An 18069-nucleotide genomic window follows, 5' to 3' on the forward strand; every position below is an offset into this window, starting at 1 on the left:
TTAGATACCTCAAGCACCGGTCATTGTTCTCGTCGAACCCGTCGCCTGCGACGAAGGGCTCGACGAGTAAATTAACCCACAGATACAGCCCACTGAGTTTCTCGCCGGATCTTCTCAGTGGATCGCGTTTCCGATCCGGTGGTAGATCCTGCGAAGCACAGCTCTTGCTAGCTAGCTCGTGTTAGCAACTTCGTCAGGTTTGAGCCCACTAGTTAAGGTTACGCTGAAATAGCCTCTCGAGGCTATCAGCTTAAGTAGGGAAAAAAAGGGTATGGCATCGGGTGGAATATATTGCTTATTTTGTTTGCTTATAACGTCAACAAGCACGCCATTTCCATGTACATTGCTGATCCAGTATGATTCCTTATATTTGATGTAAAGCTCACATTAATACATTTTTTGATAAATTACTCAGATTTCGCACCGGTGCATATCATTCTCTTGACGCTTAAGAGCGCTGCAAAATGATCAATACTGATAGAATATTTCGTTCGGTTATATCTATGGCTTACAAATCTATTTCCCGCCATACGGTAGTTAGATTAGTATTAGTGATAATCTGATCCTTTATATTGGTAGGGAAAACAAAATCGAAGTAAGTCAGTATTCAGTATTAAAACATTTCTTTCTATATTTATCGAGTGCCCCAGAAAAACAAGATAATTTGAGGAAAATTGTATTAAGAACTGTGTCGGTTTGTCTGGCTGCAATTTCGAACACAGTGCTATCGTTTGCTAGTCGTAACAATGTGTTTAAACGAATGATGATTTTCAAGGTGTTCAAATCAGGTATTTTCATGGTATAATATTAGAATACTTTACAGAAAGTGTCCTTAGCCTACCTACGTTGTTGACATAGAACATATTATGTACCAACGTTGGTTGTTAAAACAGGCTACCGATTGAGCACGCATCGCATTCGCATCGTGGATATTTTAAAAAGCAAGCCTTCGACTCAGAGAAATTCCTACTACTAAGCCTACTCTTGATAATAATGTATTGGAATTTTAATACAGTTATTTTTTTTTCCAATAAACAGCTGTGTGGTCATTTTTACAATTACGAATTTTTATTTATTTTCACTGATATCATACGAAAATCGTACGATCCCTTAAGGTGCAATAGTCATCCAGCAACCACTAGATCAATCAAATGCGAACAAACTGGTCGTCATCCATTGCTTACTTTGTTGTAGTGTAGTGATACTGTATTTATTAATCGCTTCATTCTCATCATCATCATTATTATCAGCTTACAGTCGTTCACTGCTGGAAATATTAACTAATTACAATTACTAATTACTAAGTAATTAGTTATTAATACTTATCTTACTTACTGTAATACTAATTACTAATTAATTAGTTAGTACAATTCTAATTATACTTATAAAATTATAATTTGAGTCTTCGCGTCTTTTCATCTATATAATAATATTTCTTTCTGACCAACCTTCGCAAATAAACTATAGGTACAGTGATATTACAAAATCAATAATAAAACAGATCATGTGTTTTTTATCGATTAGATCGAATAACAAGAGTTTTGTAATGACACCTGTAATCCTTAATTAACCTTCGGAGTTTTTATATTATTATTTCATTAATGGGCAACCGTAGTGCGCCTAGAGATATGTTATAGTAAATTATTTTTGTTGATAAGATTGCTTCGTACGAATTGGAACAAGGTCGCGAATAGTTCGCGTGTTTGCTTTTTTTGCGTTAAAAAAATAATGTCAATGACACTTTGTACGACGGGCTTAAGGAGTCCAGCGCTAGACTTGATGGCTGTTTAAATCAGACACTCGTAGGTATCATGTCAGTGATTTGAATTTGGAATACAGTTGAATATTTTTCTTCTTCACACTTCATAATTTTTTTAATGATTCATTGTTAAACGTATTCGTGTACTTATAGGCGAAAACCCGAGGAGTGAGGTTGTGTGAATTGTTTTATTTTGTAAATTTAATGTTTTTAGCACGTTGAAACATCTAATAGTGTTCAAGTTAGGTTAGGCTTATTAACCAATTAGTATGTGAGAAAGTGCATAATGGGGGAAAATGAAACATAGTCGTCGGACGTGGCTTCTCGGGTTCTCCCAAAAATTCCACTGAAATCTCTGTAAATGACCACCATATTACTAAAGTTTTCTTACCACCTCATCTCGTTTCTCAATAGATTATAGTTTCAAATAATTCAACTTTATTGCATTTCGCACCATATAATTTTTAATTTTTCATATAACATGTATGAGTGTGTATTTTGTAATTGAAGATTTTTAAAAACTACAATCTGATCAGAATAGCATTACAAGAAGCCAATTGCCATACTCAAAAACAAATTCGAAGAATATATTAGTGTTTTAATATTTTATCGACTATAGAAATTTGACTAGTAGCTTTTAACATATCTTCGAATGATAAGCATAACTGTAGAGTAATTAGTCAATTGAGACTAATTTACAGAGTAGGCAATTAGCCTTTCATGCATATTACAAGACTAGAAAATCATAAAATTTAAATGCAATTGATTTCGTGCTTACAAGTACAACGGTCAGTCTCATCGCTCGTAGAGTTGTGCTTGGTTCTATCTGTCAGGAATTAAAATTATATTCCATAAAAAAGTCGACTCATCCTTACTGAACAACAAAAAAAAGACATTTATAGCAGGTACTGCGATGATGTCAGTATCTAAATATGTACTATCAAGCACAAAAGTATTCGATTCCTGTTGAGAATTCACAACACATAAAGAATCCAAAAGTAAATAACTTTTATATGATGCTTTATTTGAATACAAATTGTTGTTTTACGTTAAGCTCACAGTATCTCGACAGTCTAAAAATGAACTTATTGAATTCAACATGGTAGGTACAAGTTCAAGTTGACCGAATCTTACCTTTGATTCAAAAGCATTTACAAGAACGTTAGATAACCAACATACAATCGAAGTTATACTTCTGTTTCTAAATGTATTATTACATAGAATGTACTCTGTTTTCTTAAAACAAATGTCATATAAGCCAGCACATATCAATTAAACTGAGAATAAAATATACTAGCGGCACGCTCCGGCTCCGTTCGGGTCTTTAACAAAAATTTCAACGATATTTGGCGTTGTTTTATTTTTTAAAATAAAACAACACTTATTGTGGCATAACTATTATAGTCAGACATATGCTGTCGCGAGACTTGTTGTAAAGAATAATGTGTTCTACAAAGTCGTAGTACATTATTTTATTCTATCATCAATAGTTTTCGCAGCGCACGCGCTGTAAACAATATTTTAGGTATTTTTTTACACGTAGGGATACATTATTGGAGTTATAGTAAGGGTACCTAATTTTTTTCAAAAAAGATTATAGCCTATGTCACTCGGGAATAGTGTAGCTCCAAGCAGTGAAAGATTTTTTCAAATCGGTTCAGTAGTTTCGGAGCCTATTCAATACAAACAAACAAACAAATCGTTCCTCTTTATAATATTAATATATAAGTATAGATAATTCTTGTTTCATTGTTTTTATTACAATATCACTGTAACAAAAACAAACAAATGAAAAGGGTATTATTGTATACAATCAGTCACAGTGCATGCCGAATCAGTCGTTTCCTTATCGAAAGTGTTTCGTCAATGTCAATGTCAACGGGTCAATTAATTCCAAGGTTTTAAGTTCGAAGCTATCAATGTTACCGGTAATTGCGTAAGGGCGACCTTTACAGTATTATAAATGACCAATATTAAAACTATCAAACTAATTTATTAACGACTAGATAGATATGCCCTGCGTTTAATGAGGATTTGATTTACAATAAAACGTGTTATATTGTGTGTAAAATTAAATTATCATGCGGGTTAAAATATGAATTACAAAACATTTTTACATTTTATGATTTAACACAACGGCTAAAACAACAAACTTGAGTGATAGACATCGTCACGTAACGAAATTAGCAAAAAGCGTTTTTCGCCTGACTTTTTACTTCACCATAAACAAATTTAACCCTTAAATGCAACCTAGTAAACACTAAACTTGGATGCACTGCTTACTGTTAATTAACATCTATAAATCTAGATTCTATAACACGAGCTTTAAGAGAGAAATTAAAAAAAATCGCATTTAAATACAATACTACTGCAATACAGTTATTTTAAAACTCACGATCGAATTTTTCGTAAACGTTTTTTGAGAGGTGGGCTAATTTAAGCACACGTGAATTACATGAAAACAAATTACGATGCACAATAATTTATGAGCGGGCGATTCGTGGTAATCCATACGTATGTAAGGGCTATACAATCTATGCAAATACAGAAAGTAAATTCGTCGTATTGGTGGGGATTCCCAAACACGCGTTTTGTTTTTCCGTTCAAAGCTTTATGTTCATTATTATGCGCCCGTTTTCAAGGTTCGAGACTGGACATGTTACCGGTTTTACTAAACTAACTATACGTAACATTATTTCACGATCGGCAATTTTCTCGACAATAGACCTTCTAGCGTACTTTAATTCACTTTTAACAAAAATAAAACAGATAAAAAAAACTGGAATGTTGTTGGGACAATTTTTTTTTTTTTTACTAGCGGTATGTCCTCTAGTGAGAGTGCCCATGGCGCGCACATGGCGGTACCTAGGTCCCCGCCCAGCCGGAGTGGAGGAGCTCGGAGTCCGCACGGGTAGGTACCAACCACCGCCCTGCCTATTTCTGCCGTGAAGCAGTAATGCGTTTCAGTTTGAAGGGTGAGGCAACCGTTGGACTGTTAAAAACTGAGACCTTAGAACTCATATTTCAAAGTAAGGTTTCATTTATGTTGTAGATGTCCATGGGCTCCAGTAACCACTTAACACCAGGTGGGCTATGAGCTCGTGCACCCAACGAAGCAATAAAAAAAAACTCACCCAAAGCGTCGGACAGTACGTGAAGGAAGACTCCCTTCATATTCATATGTCCCGGATCACTGGAACTCTTGCAGCTCTTGTGATTCTGCGTTTTGGCCTTCTTAACCATTTCATCGGTTTCCTCGTTGTCCGTTGAGTTATGACCGAGTGCTCTGTCAGCGTTGCTGTTCACTATCTCGGTGAGGTGTCGGACATTCGAAGGTGGTGGAACTCCACCGTGCGAGTGACCGTGTCCGCCGTGATCTGTTGATTAAAAACTATATGTATCCATTTTTCTTACATTCCATAATTGAATCAATATAATTCACAGAACATCTCATGGTAAGTGGCTACCGAAGCTAATAGATATCACAATAAAACAGCTATCCCAAATTGCAAGCTGCGATCTCTTCCAGACATTCTTTAAGCTGTGTGCTTAGTGCGGGTTTTTTAATTTCTCGATCGCGTAAAACCTAACTTAATTATTATTTTTTCTGCCTAAGCTGATGGCTATGTCAGCGTAACCTAACAAGTAAGTGAGCTCACGGGGCTCAAACCTGACTATGTTGCTAACTTTTGCTTCGCAGAATCTACCACCAGATCGCAAACGCAACCCACTGAGAAGATCCGGTGAGAAACTCAGTGGGCTGTGTCTGTGGGTTAATTTACTCGTCGAGCCCTTCGTCGCAAGCAACGGGTTCGACGAAAATAATGACCGGTGCTTGAGGTACGTAAAAGCACCGTTAGTGGATCAGGAGGATCCGAAATGACGTATTTTGGGCGACGTCGCCGCGTCGAATGTTTGGCATGACATTCTTTAAGCTGTGTGCTTAGTGAGAGTTTTTTAACTTCTCGATCGCGTAAAAGTTAACTCAAATTTGTATGGTGCTAGAACAGCTTCCCTTCGTTTGACGCTAAGGCATCGCACTAAGCACACTGGTCTTGATAGGGTGTCTTGAGAGTCCCCACACGGGTAGGTACAACCGACCTACCTCTTTCTGTGGCGAACCAATAATACGCTCCGGTCTGAAGAAGAGGGCAGCGGTTGTACTAAAGAACTGAGACTCATGCCTCAAGATCGATGGCAGCATTCACGTTGTTGATATCTATGGGCTCCGGTAACCACTTAACGTCAGGCGAGCCATGAGCTCGTTCACCCGTATAAGCAATAAAAAGACAATCTGTGATGAAAACAACACCAACTGACGACTGATGTAAATAATACATTAAAATCTACATGGATACAAAATACGCAGTATACATATTAATATGTCGTGTTTGTATATTAAAATTAGGATTCTAGTTAAATTCCAAAACGTTTTTCGAGAGTTATTCAAAATTGATTGATCCATAAAATGATCATTTCATGTATGTTATAATAGTAGTAGTCGTTAGTAGTAGGTGCATCTGTGATTATCCACAATATCTTCTACATATCCCTGAATCCCGTTAACGAAATTCTCAATATCAGTTCACTTAATATCTACAAGCTCCAAAACTTCACACGGTCAGTCTAACCGAGCAAATTCACCAGGTCGACGGAAGATTATCCTTTTGTCGATTCCTCCAAATACCCTTTATATTTTATTATTTATTGTTAAATCTATTAATCGCAGTAAACAGGTCAATAACCCTTTCAAAGACACACAAATCGATTCGAAATGGACATCAAGGATTTACGCAATCGCATACTGAGGCGGTATCCGATCATCGTGTATTGGTCACAAGTTTTTCGTAGAAACTTTTGTTTATTAAGTATTGGGAATATTTGAAGCGGAAAATCCTATTTTCTCGGTACAACATTCAAAGAAATAATTTGATTCGTAAAGGTTCGAAACGTTCATATGCTATTTGTAATAACACACTGTGTTGATGAAGCCTGCTAAAAACCACAACAGACCAATGTATGTGGTGTATAAGTATAAAATCAAAATAACCGGTGTGATTATTATAATAAAAAACCATTCATTCGACAATACTTGAATTTGGTTTTACTTGCATTAAATTTGGAATGAGCAGCACGAATTGTATTTAAAACGGGAGCTAACCTTACACGGGTCGTATGGAAATCTATACTAATAAAAAATTCACAATGGTTTTTACGGATATTCCGTTATAACTACTGAACCATGCGTCCGATTGACTTGAAACTTGGTATCCATGTAGAATAGAAAAGACATGTACATGAATATAAATACATAGAAATAATAATACAATAATACATAGAAATACAAATATAAATAAATAGAAAATACATGTACTTAATGGATAGGCTAGTATTTATATGGACTCCCTACACCAGTTGCGGGGGCGTTAAAGATGAGAATTTTTGTGGGCTGAGAAATAATAATGTTAATTTTAAACACCCAACGAACCGGACGGGTACAGCTAGTATGCTGATAAATCCAGTTCCTGTCATCGTTACGATATATTACTATACAACAGTGTTTAAGAATTCATAATTATTAATGTTTATTATCAATAACAAACATTTTGACACACATACTTTTATTGAAATCGAATTTATATATGTACATACAAATAAACAAACATTTGCCTAAAACACGTTTATGGGACCTGACCTTCTTGGACATCAACTTGTAGGATTATATCTTTTATTAACCCAAGATACATAATTTAGGGGAAGTGTGAAAGTAGCCCTAGTGATTGATAAATTAAAGAGCGAACGATTAGCGTGGTATGGACATGTGATACGTAGAGAGAAGATGCATGTCACTAGGAGATGTATGGAAATGGCAGTGCAAGGTTGACCGAAGAAGACATGGATGGAGTGTGTGAATGACGATATGAGAAAGAGTGAGTGTTGAGATGACGGCTGATAGAAGAGAATGGAATAGAAAAATTCGATGTGCCGACCCCACCTAGTGGGATAAAGTGGAGACAAAAAAGAAAATTAATCGAAGATACATAAACTTAAATAGAGTTTGGCTACTTACCGTGAAACAGAAAAAGTCCTATAATGTTCAACAGTAGACCTAGACTGCCGACAGCGACAAGGAGTTTCGGGTTATGTATGACTTCGAACTCTATAAACCTCTTAACGGCCTCAACTGTAATACTGAAGCAAAGAGCCACCAAGAATACTGCGTTCACGAGAGCGCCCAAAACTTCAGCACGAGCCCAGCCGAAAGTGTTCTTTGACCATTTCTTTGGTGACATCTATAGGAAACGAAATATTTATGGTTATTTGTAGGCACACAAGCAAACAGCCCATCTGATGGTAAGTTTTACTGATGGTAGGACCTCTTGTGAGTCCGCACGGGTAGGTACCACCGCCCTGCCTATTTCTGCCGTAAAGCAGTAATGCGTTTCGGTTTGAAGGGTGGGGCAGCCGTTGTGACTATACTGAGGTCTTAGAACTGATATCTCAAGGTGGGCGGCGGCATTTACGTTGATGTCTATGGGCTCCAGTAACCACTTAACACCAGGTGGCCTGTGAGCTCGTCCACCCATCTAAGCAATAAGAAAAAAAGCAGTCAGCGGCGCTCGTGGACATCAGCTATGCCAGGGCTAAGGCGATGCTTTCCGAAACGTTCAAAGACCTTATGATCTTATGATAACTAAGTGGTGCGTTTATTCAAGTGACAATTTATAGGTAAATGTACACACTAATTTGATGCTCGCATTATCAACAGAAAAGGGGATTGCCCACTCTCCATAGTGTGCTAGGCCCAAGATGGACATCAAATATTACTATAAAAATGTACTGATTCAAATTCTTAAATGTATTGGATATCTAAAAAATATATTGAAATTGACGCCACTATTATAAAAAATATAATAAAAATAAAAACTCGTTTTGAGGTTAATTTTCTATATAAATAAGTGTCGGATTGTGAGATACTTCAAGAACTTTTCTTTTCTTAATGTTTAAGATGTTCCTAATTTATTTTTATCCAATAGGGTATAAAAACACACTTAATTCTTTAAATATCTATATTTTCTTCATCTTCATACACAATTAGTATCATCTAAAAATAGCAAAGGAGAGCATATACACGGTTTTAAATCTCGGTCAGGGTAAAACCACAATTCACACAATGTTTTTTAGTCGTAGTATGAAACGTTATTGATAAAAGTAAAATAAATCGAAGAAAAATCAAAACAAATCCATTTTGTACGCAAGCACAACACCACAAGCAGCAAGCGAAGTGTCAGTCAGTCAGATTAAATTCAGTGTTGTCAGTATAAAGAAAAATAATTACATGAAATTCATATATCGATTATTTTTTTAAATAACCGATAATTGATTTATATCTTAATCTTTTTTTTACGAGTACACATTATTTTTTATGTTTTTGTTTTAGTTGTACATATTTAAATAACAATACTAGTAAAGTTTTTTTTATTGCTTAGATGGGTGGGCGAGCTCACAGCCACCCTGGTGTTGCTAAGTGGTTACTCGAGCCCACATACATCTACAACGTAAATGCGCCACCCACCTTGAGATATAAGTTCTAAGGTCTCAAGTATAGTTACAAGTTAAAGTCCAATGGGTATGTCTTCGATGTTATTTTATGTGCATAAAATCCATTAAAATCGTTTGATTAATGATAATACTTAAAATGATTTATTTATATGTTTTATTTATATACTCAAAATATTTACTTCATACGTAAAAGGATTTGAAGCTGGCAATATTTTTCCCGCAAAAATAAAAATCCTTGTTTTTTCAATAGAGTTACTTTTTTTAAACTACTTATTGTAAACTGTAGTGGCGCTTATTTGCAAGAAATTAAATGCATATTTATTTATGACAAAATTAATGCACTAAGTATTTTTTCTATAATCTATTGTCCGCTTTGGGCCGAAAATGGGCCATCCCCTTTATGTCTTTGCCTCATAGGTTTAGTGACTTTAACTACAGTATCCGCGAGGCATGCATGCAACTCCGGAGTCTGTATTCTTGTTAAACAATTTCATGATAGGCTTATTGTCTATTTGTTCTTGTCTCGCAGTTTTCGCAAGGTACGCGATGTAAAGAATATTTTAGGTATTTTTTTTACACCATGGGTTACATTATTGGAGTTTTAGTAAGGATCCCTAATTTTTTCAAAGAATATTAAAGCCTATGTCACTCGGGAATAGTGTAGCTTCCAAACAGTGAAAGGATTTTTCAAATCGGTTCAGTAGTTTCGGAGCCTATTCAATACAAACAAACAAACAAATCTTTCCTCTTTATAATATTAGTATAGAAGTATAGATAAATATTTCTGTTTACACATATACTTTCGAAAATGAGTAGGCTTTACAGTTAACCGTAAAATAATTTTATACAAAAAAAATAGAGCACGAATCAAATTAACATGAATATCCTTAAACAAAAATGGTCACGTGTGATTCATAGTTTCATTTTAAATTGCAAAATCAATACGTGATTTTTGGCCAACAATTGACACAGCAATACGCATATTATTTAAAATATCACCTAAAGTAGGTCGTTACGAAATCTGATCTTCATTGATTTTATTCAGTTCTGAATGCACCCATACAAAATTATCTTTGCATTGTGCAACTAAGAATTAAGTACTAATCTAAATACGTATCGATTGATAATGAATCGGTGACCACCAATCACGTGTTGGAATGTGATTAACATTGACAGATTTATTAATAGATAAGCGAGCAATTAAAATGGATTCAACGTTTGGTTTTTGACTGGCATCGATAACTCAACGAGCGGTCTACCTAGTAGTGCATACATAGATAAAATCCAAATATCTGTGTGCTTATTGCGAGTTTTTTAACGTTCTCGATAGCGTAAGAGTTAACCCAATTTTGTATGCAGTTGAAACAGCGCCCCTAACGGCAAACGTAGGTAAACGATCCCATTCCATACAGCTAACTTTTACGCTATCGAGAACGTTCAAAAGCTCGCACTAAGCACACAGAAAGCGAATATTTCCGCAAGCCACCATTCGAAGTGAGGTCGAAAATCCCATGATATCATGCTGGAACATACCAACCGCATATAAAGAATTCTCTATCTTGCGACCTCTTCTCTTCTGCGATGCTATAAGCTCTTGAGTATCAACTATACTATCTCACAAAAAAATCACAGGATATTTTTGCGGTAGAGATAGACAAAACAGTAGTATTTATTTATTTAACTTTATGAACAAAAAGACTGTGACGGACTTAAGGTCTCTACCAGTCAAAAACTGATGTAGAGAGTCCTGTGGTATGTGCATTTCTTTTTGAGAGTAAGAGAAAAATAATAATAAAATATTATATATATGTATATAAACACATACACAGTATTGACACCTGACTGCTCATATGACACTTCCTACTGCAAGTAATTACGGTTTTTTTTTAATTACATAATATATTAAACTGGGCCACATTTTGTTGACAATATCTAAATTATATAGAGCACCAGTGATTGTCAAAGTTTTACTGTCGTACTAATTTTACAGATTTAAAAATTTTACAGCACGCAAAGGAGAATATAGGTTTGAGAGTTGTTTACTTATTTTTTTAAATACACTGTAAAATCGTTTTTGACGATAATTTTGAATGTAAAATAATTAATAACATGAATATTTTAATGAAAAATATCTAGATTTCTAAAGTTTGGCAGCACACAAAAGTGTTGCACATTGGTTGAGAATCACTGGTATACACAATATCTTGTTATAAGTTGATGGTACCATGCCAATCCAACATTCCTTTCCTCTGATAAAGGACGCATGAACACATTCAACAAATTTTCATTTTACAAATGTATATACTATATATTGAAATAGGCATATGTAATTATTTATTTAATTGTTTCAAAATAACGTAATGAAGATTTGTTTATCAAACAAAAACAAATGTCTCATTAGGCATAGTTCTATCAAATATTTAATATATGATAAGAAAATTTAACAATGAATGTATCATTGACCATTTAAAATGGAGTTAAGCAAATAAAGAAAACATGTATATGCATATTGAATATTTACATTTTGTCTATTTTAACTGATTTCTTTGACATGCGGAAAATTCTTCGTATATGTATCTATCAGTCTATAAGAAAGTCGTTCCCCCGAAGATATCAATACAATCATGATTATTTATTTATCTGAGTCGGGAACAAGATAAATAAATACATTGAATGTAATTTCGCTGTCCAAGTTTTATTATGAGATCAAAGTCTCAATGGATAGAAATAAAATGAAAAATATGTTAGAAAAAGATGAAAAAGGCATCCTGGGGCAAAGCCACAATGGAAATTTATTTGAGAATGTAAAAATGCAATTTAAGCTTATAACGATTATTAATAAAATGTATGTGTCAGTCAAGAAAATAGGGGCGTTTTTCAAAAAGAAGAGATATGGTACTTTCTGCCTTGAAAGTACGAAGCGAACTTAATTTCTTATCCTGGAGTTATCAAAATGATTACTGATATAATTGGGTATAGGATATAATAAATAATTATTTAAAAAGTTACTTACTTTGACTGACAAGAAGGCGATGATAAGTGCTGCTACATCACTCAACATATGAAATGAATCAGCTACAAGGGCCATTGAATTGGTAATGTAACCCACAATCAGCTCCACAAAGAAGAAGCCTCCTGTTAGGCATAACATGCACAGGAGACGACATTTCTTTCCTGAATACCTCCCCATAGTTCCTGCATGCAAAATACATACATATTAGATGTTGTAAATATAAAATCCAATATAGACTATAGTATTGATATTGAGATTTAAAAAAAAGGGTTAGCATGTCTATATATTTCTGAAAATGGATTTTTAACATGTTTTTTTATTTTCAGGTGAATGCTGCGACCCAAATTTTGAGTAGTTATTGAAGCCCATAGACATTACAGTACGAATGCTACCAATGGAGACATGAGGTTGAACTAAAATATATTGCAATAGTATTCTATCCTTAACAAAGAATGTATCACTATTTTGTGTCAGATGTAGGTAAGAAGGTGGTGGTAACACATACGGCAGCAATATTAGATAGTTACTTTATACCCAACCACCAACAAAAATTGTACTTTAAAGGGTAGAAGACTCAACTTTTATGAATAAAGTCAAAAGCTATATGCTGTCTTCATGAATATCTGTATTCACTAGAATGTTAAGTAAACTGTTAGTTTTAAAATGATTTGGAAAATTTAATGGCAAAATGAAAATGAATTTAGATTATTTCAGTTTTTTTTTATGTAGATAACTTGCAAAAACCACGTCAGAATCTATTATATATCGATCTGTATGCAAATAATGTATTTATGGCATACCATAAAATCCATGAAACAGTGTTTAAAATTGTACAGAATTTTTGTATTTAATATATTATTGAGAAGATATTTACAGAAGATATTACAGATAATACAGTCACAGAGATGTAAGTTACTGGGCCATTATCAATGTGTGTTTATTTGCTTCAAAATCATTAAGTTTACTTTTTTCATAGATCTACCAAACAAGTACATACTTAGTATTTATAGAAATGCTATCACAATTTTTTTTATATTAATTCAAATAAAATATATTAGGGATGTTTCCATTTTAATGTATTGTAAGCAATACAATGTAATCAAGTATAATTTTAATTTTTACCTGATGGATGACATTTGTCCAAAGTTGATACTAGTTACTAGAATTTAATTAAAACTATTTCATTTGTTAACTTGTATTTATTTTCCAAAATTAAACCAATTAGTTTCATTATCAAATTTATATTTACGGACAAATTTGTGGCAACTCTATGAATGGCAAAGATTAATATTTTATAAATTTATAAAAAACATATGATCAGTTAGACATAGAGTTAATTCTTGGAAACTGTGAGTCATAAGCTGTGTGCAACCTATTTGTTCATTATTTTATTAATAAAAATGAGTATTACTTACAAATGCTGAAGCTTCAATTTGGTTTAGATGTTAACAACTACCAATACCCATCAGTAGAAACGTCATTTAAGAATTCGAAATGTGCAAATTCATTTGTCGACAATAGGTTAATGTTCCAATACAATATCGATTTAACTTCACACAGGCACAAGCATATACGTCCACCGCCGCGTTGACGAGGTAAACATCTAACAAATAATTAACTAGCACGTTCAAATAATATCTGAAGTGTAATTTAGGAAGGCAAATGTGACAATTTTTATGTTAAATATTTTTTTTTTATTCTCGAAAACCCAAAGTAGTGTTGTGTTTCGTATTTACGATAGATACTCGTACCCACTTGTTTATTCTATGAAGGTATATTTTTACTTTAAAGTTTATATTATTTATTAAAATTTGGTCGATTCTACTGTGATATCTAGACACGAACGTAGTGATTAAATTCTCATTGACGTATTGTACTGCCAAAACTGTTCAAAACTTCAAAAGTGCCGAACTGCCAAACACATTGCAAAGAGTATGCTCTTTTTAAAAATAGATAGGCACCACAGACTACTAAAAGCTAAGAAGCATGGTAGGAATCTATTACATCTATTACTTCAATCATCAGTTATGTTTTATTTGCTGAATTTCGCCGAGTTTACCACCATATTCAAATCGCTCGAAGTCTCAGTGGGTTGTTTCTTATGGGGTAAAAGTACTGAAATTGGCCAGAGAGGAACCGATGAGGCATGTTTAGAGCGGCTTTGCGTTGTCCTGTCGCGTGCGTCGAGGATATGATTCGAGGCGGCCACAATAAGAGGGTACAGACTTGATCCTGCGGACCGAACGGTAATGGTCACCGCCACCCTAAGCACGTATTTTTTTGTTTTTTTGTTTTTTTGTTTCCTACCTAAGCTGATAGCCTTGAGATGCTACATCAGCGTCACCTTAACTAGTAGGTGAGCTCACGGGGCTCAAACCTGATGACGTTGCTAACACGAACCCTAGCAAGAGCCGTGCTTCGCAGAATCTACTACCGGATCGGAAACGCGACCCACTGAAAAGATCCGGCGAGAAACTCAGTGGGCTATGTCTGACGGTTAAGTGTCTCAAGCATCGGTCACCGTTCTTATCGAACTATCCACTGAGTTTCTCACCGGATCTTTTCAGTAGGTCGCGTTTCCGATTTGGTGATAGATACTGCGAAGCACTGCTCTTGCTAGGGTTGCACGTCGTCAGGTTTGAGCACCGTGAGCTCACCTACTTGTTAGGTTACGCTGACATAGCCTCTCAAGGCATCAGCTTAGGCAGGAAAAAAAATTAAGTTAACTTTTACGCGATAGAGAAGATTACACATGAGTGTGCAATCTCACAGCCCATCTGGTGTCAATTGGTTGTTATCAGATCTTACTAAAACTATCAAACCGTCAATGTGGTGAACCATGTGATTAAAATCTCAGTAGCAATGGAAAATGCTTGTTTCTATGACGAAGCAATAATTTATTGTGTATTCTGCTGCAAAGTATATGTATATACATACACAATATACATACACAACGACCGTCTGGTGTAGTGGTAAGTGACATGGTCACTACACAAGGGGGTCGCGGGTTCGAATCCCGCCAAGGGAAGATATTTGTATGATAAATATAAATGTCTTTTCCAGGGTTATGGATGTTTATTAAATATATGTATATGTATAATAAAAATCTTACATTTATTTCCGTTATCTGGTACCTGTAACACAAGTTCTTGACGAACTTATCACGGGACCAGTTAACGTGGCGTGATTGTTAGTAAATGTTTTATATTTAAAAAAAAAATATACGCGTACGAGCTCACAATACGCCTTATCACCGTAAACTATGAGCAAATAATATTGGATAAGTATTAAACGGAGTCTACACTAACCAGCTTCTAAAACATTAATCTGTGTATAAAGAATTCCATTCTTCAAAAAGGACTTTTTGGCGGGAACGCGAGGAGTGAAGTTGTGTGATTTGTTTTATTTTGTCTATTTAGTTTTTCTTCGGGTTTAAATGTGTAATAATGGTGGTATATTGACTGTTTAATATCTGTGAAAGTGCACAAATGTGGGAAAATGAAATAAAATCGCTGGACGTAGCTTCTCGGGATCTTCCAAAAAGGCCACTGAAAAAATCTCATTAAATGATCACCATTTTACTGAGATTATATTTTATTATATTTCATTCTATATCATCTTATCTTCATTTCATTTCACTCCAGATTATTATTTTTCAGAAAAATAAGTAAATAAATTAAAATAAGACATGACTTAAAAGTCTCAGTTACCAGGTCATAAAATCCCAAAAAAAAATCTTCAAAAAGTCAAACGCATCAACGTCAAAAACACAACGACACAGCCAGAAATTGCCGAAAGTATCAGTTTGCCAAAATACCAATAAAAAATCATAATTACTAGGTAATTAAAGTTTCAATCCATCAGTTAATAATTGTGATGAATAGTGTTGAGTTCAAACTATTGGATTGTTTTAGGACGGAAAAAGTGTACCAGTTTTTATGTTATGGATACGAAAGAATTTTACTCTTAGAAACTTAGGACTTTATGTAATCTAAAATAATTCTCGAAAAAATGACATTCATGAACTTTTTTGGCAAAACTTGTGGTTTCATAGGTTACGCCTTACAGTATGCTTGTATAACACATTGTACGTTCGAATATATTGGTGATTTTGTCATGGTAAGTTAATAAATTTACAGATCGCTCCCTGTATGCTCGATCCTACTAAGGAATTTGACATTAAAAAAGCTTATATTTTGCAGATTGAGTATAGTTATTTATTTACTCTCATTTCAGTGTTCTGGACCATCAATGGAACCAACACTAGAATCAAATAACATTCTGTTGACAGAACACATATCACCAAGACTCCAGAAACTGAGGCGTGGTGATATTATCATAGCTAAGAGTCCATCAAATCCTAGACAAAATATATGTAAGAGAATAAAAGGACTACCAGGTGATAAAGTTAGAGGTAATTTTCCAAAGCGCAGTCAGGTAGTACCAAGAGGGCATGTTTGGTTAGAAGGTGATAATTCTAGTAATTCTGCTGATTCAAGAATATATGGGCCTGTACCAGCAGGTTTGATCAGAAGCCGAGTAGTGTGTCGAGTGTGGCCATTAGACAAAATTACTTCACTGGCGGCTTAGTAGAACATGTTTAAATATTTTTTCTGTGATGTGATCATATTTTGTCATGTATAAATTCATAGAATAAGGCATGATTAATACAACGGAGCTATAGCTTTCAAGTAAGAGGATAAATAATTTCAATGGACATTGATTTATATTTCATTTAATACTGATTGTCTATAAATAAATGTATCATTTATTTTTTCATATTATTATATTTATTCACTATTGTTGCTTAATGACTATGGTAAAAGATTAGAATCCCATCAAATTGGCCTTGTAAACGCCTACTGGATAACAACTGAATTAGAAGAAGAGTAATTAAATTTATTAATAAATTATGAAACTGATTGTGGCTAACTGATGGTGTATTAGCGAATACTGCTACAGAGTATTTTTTTATGTCTAATGGATAAAATTGTGACTTGAAATCCGTGGTGATTGTTTAGTGATTAAACATTTGTAAATAAAATATGCTTAATCTCTTCTCATAATACATATTGCAAATTTATAACCAATACAGATTAAGATGTGATTGTAGATTTAGATTGACCAAGTAATTGGTGACAGTAACAAAGCGTTGCATAGAATTAGTGATCAAATATTCAACTCTAAAAAGTCTAGCATGGTCTGTTTGATTAAAAACAGTTCATAATTATATTTCACACTAATTACTTTCCTCTCTCTCTCTGCATAATTGGGTAGGCTAAGCTGGTGAGGCAAATTTATGTTCTAAAGATCATCATTTTCATCCTAAATTATATCTGTAGTTGTAATACTGTTTATAATAACCGGCAAACTTCTTGAGCATTTGTTGACGTAGTGGGGGTAAGTTTGCGCATGGTACACTCACGTGCAAAAACATTACTTACTCTGCGTCATAATGCTATTAAATTATTAAAATCAACATATGTATTTATTTATATATTTATTAGAACATCAACAAAACATATAGGTTAATAATTGTAATAATTTAATCTTGGGGTAAAATAGATATTCCTTCTATTAAGTCAAAACTAGAGCTGTTGCCAGGTCTTGGTTCAGTTGAAGCGAAGCTGGTATTTGTAATTTTTTTTTCGTTATCATAATCTTGACCGTCATCATCATCACTGTTTTCATCATCCGAGTCGCTATCATCGTGATGAGTCGACATAGGGCTCAT

The 18069-nt window shown here is 34.3% G+C and overlaps 2 protein-coding genes across 4 annotated transcripts in view; one reads left to right on the forward strand and one right to left on the reverse strand.

The window, feature by feature from the left end:
• Window positions 1–14266, reverse strand: part of LOC101740873 (proton-coupled zinc antiporter SLC30A1) — a 35016-nt gene extending 20750 nt beyond the window's left edge. Inside the window, exons 1-4 of one of the 2 annotated variants that reach the window (XM_004927720.5) lie at window positions 13751–14247; window positions 12336–12517; window positions 7830–8052; window positions 4894–5136 (exon numbers count right to left, since the gene is read on the reverse strand). In XM_004927720.5, coding sequence (XP_004927777.2) covers window positions 4894–5136; window positions 7830–8052; window positions 12336–12512 — 643 coding nt within the window. In that variant the 5' untranslated portion in view covers window positions 12513–12517; window positions 13751–14247. Of the gene's footprint in view, window positions 1–4893; window positions 5137–7829; window positions 8053–12335; window positions 12518–13750 lie in introns of both variants that reach the window. The other variant, XM_004927721.5, reaches the window with a different exon arrangement.
• A 1804-nt stretch (window positions 14267–16070) lies between these two features.
• Window positions 16071–17379, forward strand: LOC101740643 (mitochondrial inner membrane protease subunit 1). Of its 2 annotated transcripts, XM_038014928.2 has the most exons (3): window positions 16071–16175; window positions 16250–16454; window positions 16572–17379. In XM_038014928.2, exons 2-3 carry the CDS (start codon window positions 16347–16349, stop codon window positions 16923–16925), a joined length of 462 nt encoding a protein of 153 aa, XP_037870856.1. In that variant the 5' UTR covers window positions 16071–16175; window positions 16250–16346; the 3' UTR covers window positions 16926–17379. The 2 variants fall into 2 exon arrangements, with proteins under 2 accessions (XP_037870856.1, XP_004927775.1); XM_004927718.5 differs by having other exon boundaries at window positions 16089–16454.
• The last annotated feature ends 690 nt before the right edge of the window (window positions 17380–18069 follow it).

Source organism: Bombyx mori, chromosome 13, assembly GCF_030269925.1.
Source record: "Bombyx mori chromosome 13, ASM3026992v2".
Taxonomy (NCBI): Eukaryota; Metazoa; Arthropoda; class Insecta; order Lepidoptera; family Bombycidae; genus Bombyx; species Bombyx mori.